Source organism: Lampris incognitus, chromosome 12 (assembly GCF_029633865.1).
Source record: "Lampris incognitus isolate fLamInc1 chromosome 12, fLamInc1.hap2, whole genome shotgun sequence".
Classification (NCBI taxonomy): domain Eukaryota; kingdom Metazoa; phylum Chordata; class Actinopteri; order Lampriformes; family Lampridae; genus Lampris; species Lampris incognitus.
The window spans coordinates 10,067,746-10,074,493 of NC_079222.1; the positions used below are offsets into that span (position 1 = coordinate 10,067,746).

At 41.2% G+C, this 6,748-nt stretch overlaps 1 protein-coding gene across 1 annotated transcript; it reads left to right on the top strand.

Annotated features, from left to right (window-relative positions):
• Positions 1-480: 480 nt before the first annotated feature.
• pmchl (pro-melanin-concentrating hormone, like) lies at positions 481-888 on the top strand. Its single transcript, XM_056291109.1, has one exon. The coding sequence runs from the start codon at positions 481-483 to the stop codon at positions 886-888; it is 408 nt and encodes a 135-aa protein (XP_056147084.1).
• The last annotated feature ends 5,860 nt before the right edge of the window (positions 889-6,748 follow it).

The following is a 6,748-nucleotide window of genomic DNA, read 5'->3' on the forward strand; positions in this document are numbered from 1 at the left end:
GTAATCCCTCCTTAGATCCCTTATTCAACATTGCTACAACAATAAGGTGATGAGATAGCTTAAATCTTTGAGTATCTGCCACCCAAAAGCAGTCCACAGGTGGGTAATCCATACTCGTTGTTTTAAAGGTCATGATCTTCGGATCAATGTTATCTTTTATCACTTATTGTAAGAAGCCCAACAGCTTCATTGTCACAGGTGAGAGACGTCCCACCATGTGGCTCGTAATTTTAATTAACTTTCCACAGAAAAACACACTTGAACTCAGCAAGGGTTCTAATCAACAACCATTTCATGCTTTTGGCTAATATCCTGAACACAACATGAGAAGCTATGATGAAACAAACAAACGTCCAACGTGGCTAATCCTGTATGTCAGTTACGGTATAAAAGACTGGGGCTGATATCTCAGAGTCAACACAGCAAAGGCAAAGCTTGCCGAGGAAATTCATCTGAGAACTCGTCTTGGACAACTTCACCATGAGACATTCGGCCATCTCCATCCTCTTTGCTGCAGCACTGTTGTTCGAGTGCTATAGCTTATCTGTGGCGATACCCATGAGCAAGACTGAAGACGGTTCCTTGGAAGAAGACACCTTCAACTCGCTGCTAAGTGAGGAGGCTGCAGGAAATGATTTCAGAGGTGCGGAACCAGCCATCGTGAGCAACAATGAGGCCCCCAAGGTCATAGTGGTCGCCGACGCAAGCCTGTGGAGGAACCTGCGGATGCTGGACAGAGGACTTCCCCTCTATAAGCAGAGAGCTGTGGAGAGCAGGCTGACCTTCGATCGCAGAGATGCAGACCAGGACCCAAGCTTCACTGTCATCAAAAAGGACACTATGAGGTGTATGGTGGGAAGGGTGTATCGGCCATGCTGGGAAGTTTAGACCTTCCAGGTTCTCCGTCCCTGTCAAGGCCACCTCCAAGACCTTCTGCCAACCAGATAAATTTATCCTCTCTGCCTTATTTTGAATTGTACCATAGTCCAACAGTGTATAGATCTGTAGCTATATGAGTGTAGACCTGAAAATAAAATCCATTTAACTTGAATTGGATATTACATCTTGTGCTTTTTTAGTATGTGTGGGTTTTATCGAATGTTTGGAAGATAGCCGAAACCTTCCTTTAGCCACAAAGTAAAAGAACTGAGCTCACACAATCTGTGACACTCATTTAACATTGATCTGCTTTTCAAAAGCCACTATCATGATATTTTACCACTTATTTAATGTCTAAAATGTAGGGGTACACATAGGAAACATCCAAGACAGTATTTGCTATAGTCTTTTGGTATTTACTAAGCCCTGGCATTTGATGGTGGTGGGAGCTTTACTACTATAGCTAAAGAAATGTTATATTCAAAGGCATTTCTAATTCAATTTTACAAAAAAGTTTTGTATTTTGATAAGGTGTGAACTATGATTAATGATCCAAATAACTTCTGGTAATCTGAGAAGATGCACTAGAACTGAACTGGGCTGAAATAGTGACTAATGTGACAACAAAACTAAATTTACCCCCGAAAACCAAATTACCACCTAAAATACAACAGGGAGCAAATATTGACAAAAATCAGTGAAACAAGTCATGTTTTGTATTCTCACCATTGTTTACACTTCTCTGTTATTAGGTGCTCGAGGTAGGTATCAAGCAAAATGTTTAAAAATTCTTAAAGAAAAAGTGCAGTTATAAACCATCATATTACTTGGTGAAAAAGTGTTAGGTTGGTAGATAGTATTTATTTTCATTATTAAAGTCCAACCTTCATCATTTGTTTTCAAAGATGTGTTTTTGTCCAATGATTGCAGTCAGTGAAAGACACAAGACTCAGTTGGATGACCAGGTGTAGGGGGCTCACTTCCCAAAAACACAGATATGAGCGACCCGTTGCAGCACGTGACAGTGTCATCACTGCCACTGTCCTTGTGCAATAAAATAAAGCCGTACCTGCTTCAGGTCTGCTGCTTTATGCTGGTCCCATGCTCGTAAATCTCTGGTCAAGTGTTGAGGCCATACTGTCTGTGTATGTGGGACTTACAGGAAATCAGCTCCTAATGACTCTGTCGGCACAATCAAAATATACTCTCTTATAAGCTCAGTATCAGTGTGGTGTAGGTGTAGAAAGGTTAAATAGGCGAAGAAGAGGGGCAGGTTTTAGTACACCGAAATTAATATTCAATCCTGCTGGATTTGATTTGGGGCTAATTCAATAGAAACATTTGTAATGGATGATACTTGCTTGATAACAAAGCTTTGATTGATCATCGATAACCTCAATGGCAAGCCAGCTTTCACCTTTTCCTCTATTATCTAAGATAAACTTCAGGATAAACGCCTTAAGTAGCCTTGATGATAAATCCTGTGTACTGGTAAATGTTGCCAACTGGATTATCAATGAATATTTTTTCAAGTGTGACAGAATTATTCCTTAAAGATTTATGGATATCAACTGAAAAAATCCTTTTCATTTATATACATTTACAAAATATTGAATAATTGATTCGTCTCCTGGCTCTAATAATTAAGCACTGTTGGGGTGAGTAATTTCCTGCTTCAAAGTACAACTAAGAGGACCTGAGTGAAGCCTTTTGCACATACTCTAGCAGAGGTGCAATTTAATTCACAGTGATATTTCTAGTTTATAAATAATTCTGATAACAATGAACAATCTTATAAACAATCAGGATAAGAATCATAAGAATGATGCTGGTCGCGTGGCTTGGGTCCTGGGCTGTTCCGGTGGCATCTCGACACTCCTTGGCATCCTGCGCATCATATTCTTCATGAATTTTATAAGTCCATTATGATTCCGTTTATCCTCTTTCAATGTTGTACTCTGTAAATTGTGTACACACAACATCCATTGCACATTGTCCGTCGTGGGAGAGAGATCCCTCCTCTGTTGCTACCCCTGAGGTTGCTTCCTATTTTTTCTCTCCGTTAAAGGTTGTTTTTTTTAGGGAGTTATTCCTTATCCGATGAGAGGGTCAAAGGACAGGATGTTGTGTTGCTGTAAAGCCAACTGAGGCAAATTGTGATATTGGGCTAATTGACTTGACCTGACTTAACCTTCCTGATGTTTCATAGAGACATTAATTGGATTCTTTGAATAGTCAAAATGGGCACTTAATGCAGTGTCTCTCATGTCGTGATGCAGAAAACTCGATAATCGGAAATGTAAAGCTCAATTCTTGACTGGGCTGTATGCTCCTTATGGCTGCTGCTGAACCAACTGGATGGTGAAACGTAATGGACGTAAAACATGTGCGTTGTGTTTACGTTCAAAGCTAGGGTACTCCTTCAGTTTTGGTGAGGATTGCTGAGTGCATGCAACTGAAGTTGGATACAATCCAACCGGCACCCTCTGTCTTAAAAGCTAGCATATGGAAGCATTTTGGCTTCTATGAAGTTGGAGGGAAAAGGGACCTGGACAAGAGCCACACTGTATGCAAGTTGTATCTAATTAAAATGAAATATTTTGAGAACACAACAAACATGAGAAACCATATTTCACGTTTCCACCTGGAGTTGGGAGGAAAAATAGCTGGTTGTAGAACTACAACCGGCTGTTTTTTGCTGCCAACTAGGGAACAATTGAACAAGTGATATCAAACTCGGAAAGGGCAAAGCGAATCACAAAGTCGATTGCAATATTTATTTATTTACATTGAGGAAACCAGGGTGTGAATGAGTATGGCGGTGCTGTTAGGTGTAAGTGACGGGCAAAGACAGTTAATATTGCATAGGTGGAAGTATGCATATCAAGTAACATTGTTGATATGAGCTTCAAAATGTGCTGCCCAAGATGACACCCATTTTTTAACCTGAGGCGATGGAGGAAATATAGAATTGTCAATAGTCAGAGGAAAAACTATCAGGTTTAGCCAACATAGACATACTATCTACTCTGAGGACCTCAGTTTTATCTCCATTAAGTTTGAGGAAGTGGTATGAAAGCCAGGATTTAATATCTAGTAAGCAGTCAGAAAGGGAAGTGTGCAGAAGAGCGGAGGTAGGCTTGGTGGATAGATAGAGCTGGGTGTCATCCATGTAGCAGTGAAATTGAATGCCAAATTTCCTGAAAATGTGGCCAAGAGGTAATAGGTAAATAATAAATAGGAGGGGGGCCAATACAGAGCCATGGAGAACACCAGTAGTAACAGGAAAGGACTGTGAAGGTAGGTGGACATGACAGAGCGTACCAGTATATGTACAATGTACAGTACAGTATATACAAAATGACTGGATTTATTGACTGTGTTAAGCGTTCATTTGAATGACAGCCTGAAGAAAGAAACTGTTTTTAGATCTGGTTGGTTTGGGGTACAGTGCTCTGTAGTGCCTGCCAGACGGGAGGAGTGGGAACAGTTGTGACCAGGGTGTGATGGATCTGCAGTGATGTTGCCTGCCAGTTTCCTGAGTCTGGAGGTGTATAGATCCTGAATGGAGGGCAGGTTGACACCAATGATTTTCTCTGCAGACCTAACTGTCCATTCTAGTCTGTTCCTGTCATATTTGGTGGCTGATCCAAACCAGACAGTGATGGGATGTACAGAGAACAGACTGGATTACTGCAGAGTAGAACTGAATCAGCAACTTTTGAGACAGGTTGAACTTATATAGGTTGAACATAATGTTGAGCATGGTGAGAGGGGGCAGTGTGGGGGGGCTCCTCCTGAAGTCTGCTGTCATCTCCACTGTTTTTAGCGTGTTCAGCTCCAGATTGTTATGGACGCACCAGAGGGCCAGTTGATCAACCTCCCGTCTATATGCAGGCTCATCACCATCCCGGATAATGATGGTTGTGTCGTCCACAAACTTCAGGAGTTTAAACAGATGGGTCACCTGAGGTGCAGTCATTTGTGTAGAGGGAGAAGAGTAGAGGGGAGAGCACACATTGCTGGGGGATGCCAGTGCTGATTTTCCGGGTGCTGGATGTGATTTTCCCCAGCCTCACCAGCTGCCTCCTGTCTGTCAGGAAGTTTTTAATCCACTGGGTACAGTGAGCCGGGTGGGTTTGGAGTGGAGGATATCTGGGATGATAGTGTTGAACACTGAGCTAAAGTCAGCAAACAGGACCCTTGCGTATATCCTTGGGGAGTCAAGGTGTTGAAAGATGTAATGCAATTCCATGTTGATCACATCATCCACTGACCTGTTTGCTCGATAGCCAAACTGGGTCGAGCAGGGGGCCTGTGATTTCCTTCAGGAGGGCCTACACCAGTATCTTGAAGGATTTCATGACAACAGACGTGAGGGCAATGGGCCTGTAGTCATTAATTAATCCTGCAGTTGTTGCAGCTGATTTACTCTAAAACTACCACTTTCAGGAAATCCAAATTTCTTTTCCCAAATTGAAAGCTGTTTACAGGAGTCATCACCATGTTTTTCACACCACACGTTTCACACATCCTGTCAGACAAGCTTTGTCAGTTAAACGTTTGCTTTGTTTCTTCCCTACTCTACCCTGCAGTTACTCTCTTACGCACTACAGAGCGCCACAGGAGGTCATTCCTGCCTGTGGCCATCAAACTTTACAACTCCTCCCTCAGAGTGTCAGACACTCTGAGTCAATAGTCATTAGACTGGCCCTTTGACTTATTTTACCCTGTAGCGTGTTTGTGCTGTTTGTGTCGTGCTGCAGTGGTGCAGTGTAGGTAGGGTGTTGTATGCTGGAGCATGGTGCACATATGTTTATATATTTTGTTCCTGTTCCTATTTGTTATTTTATCTTCTATTTCTGTTTCTGTTTTTCCTGTTTCTATTTGTTTCTGTTTCCTTGCTGTCTTGTGTCTTTTAGTTTTTTCTTGCTAGAGCGTGAGTGCCTGTAATGGGATCCAGTTTCCCCTTGGGGATGAATAAAGTATTTCTGATTCTGATTCTGATTCTGATTACCCGGAAATGTCCTGTCCTGACCATTCAGTTGACATTAGTCATTATTTCCTGTGCCAATGGGTCGTCACCCCTAAGTGAATGTCATTAACTTCAGACGTCTTTCCGTGCTCTTCAATACTGTATCCTCATTTAAATAAAACGCTGTATCACACAATTCCTTTCCCCATAATCCCACTAACAGTCTCTTCTCACCCTGGGAGTAGGTTACGAGCTGTCCTCAGGGGAGGTAGACTTCCTCGGTCTTAGGCAATTTTTCAACCCCTTCACCGATCAGCACACTACAGCCTCTCTTTTAGGGCAGTTATCTGTTCTTCTGCACCTTATCTCATGTATTTCAGCTCAATACCCACCAAAGCCGTTTCTTGAATTACTGTGTACAGACTTTACTACACTCAGTGAGTTTCTCATACATTTGTGTGCTATCAGCTAACGGTTAACAATAGACCTTTATCTGTTCACATGGAGAAGGCACTTTATAACACTCCCTTTGTTCTGTTACATATAAACTTAAAAAAAATCCAAGTAATATAATAATAATAACAATAATAATAATAATATAGACTAAAGTTAAACACAGTATAGGTCATACATGGTCAAATATTAAAAGTAAGCAAACATCATATATGAATTGCCCTCACACTCCATGTACTTACACAGAATAGACATAGCTAAAACAAAGACAACAAGGTAAACATAAACATATAACTACTATGTACAGATATTGATGTATAAAAAGTATATTATTAAAAAGAAAAACATCAACAATGACGTAACAAGAAGACAATAGTGCAATGATGCAGAGGGCAAAGATGCTGGAATAAATATGTTGACAGGTTACTTTTTATACATTAG

Excerpts from the sequence above, each read along its gene's own strand:
- pmchl (XM_056291109.1), top strand. The coding sequence starts at position 481 with ATGAGACATTCGGCCATCTCCATCCTCTTTGCTGCAGCACTGTTGTTC.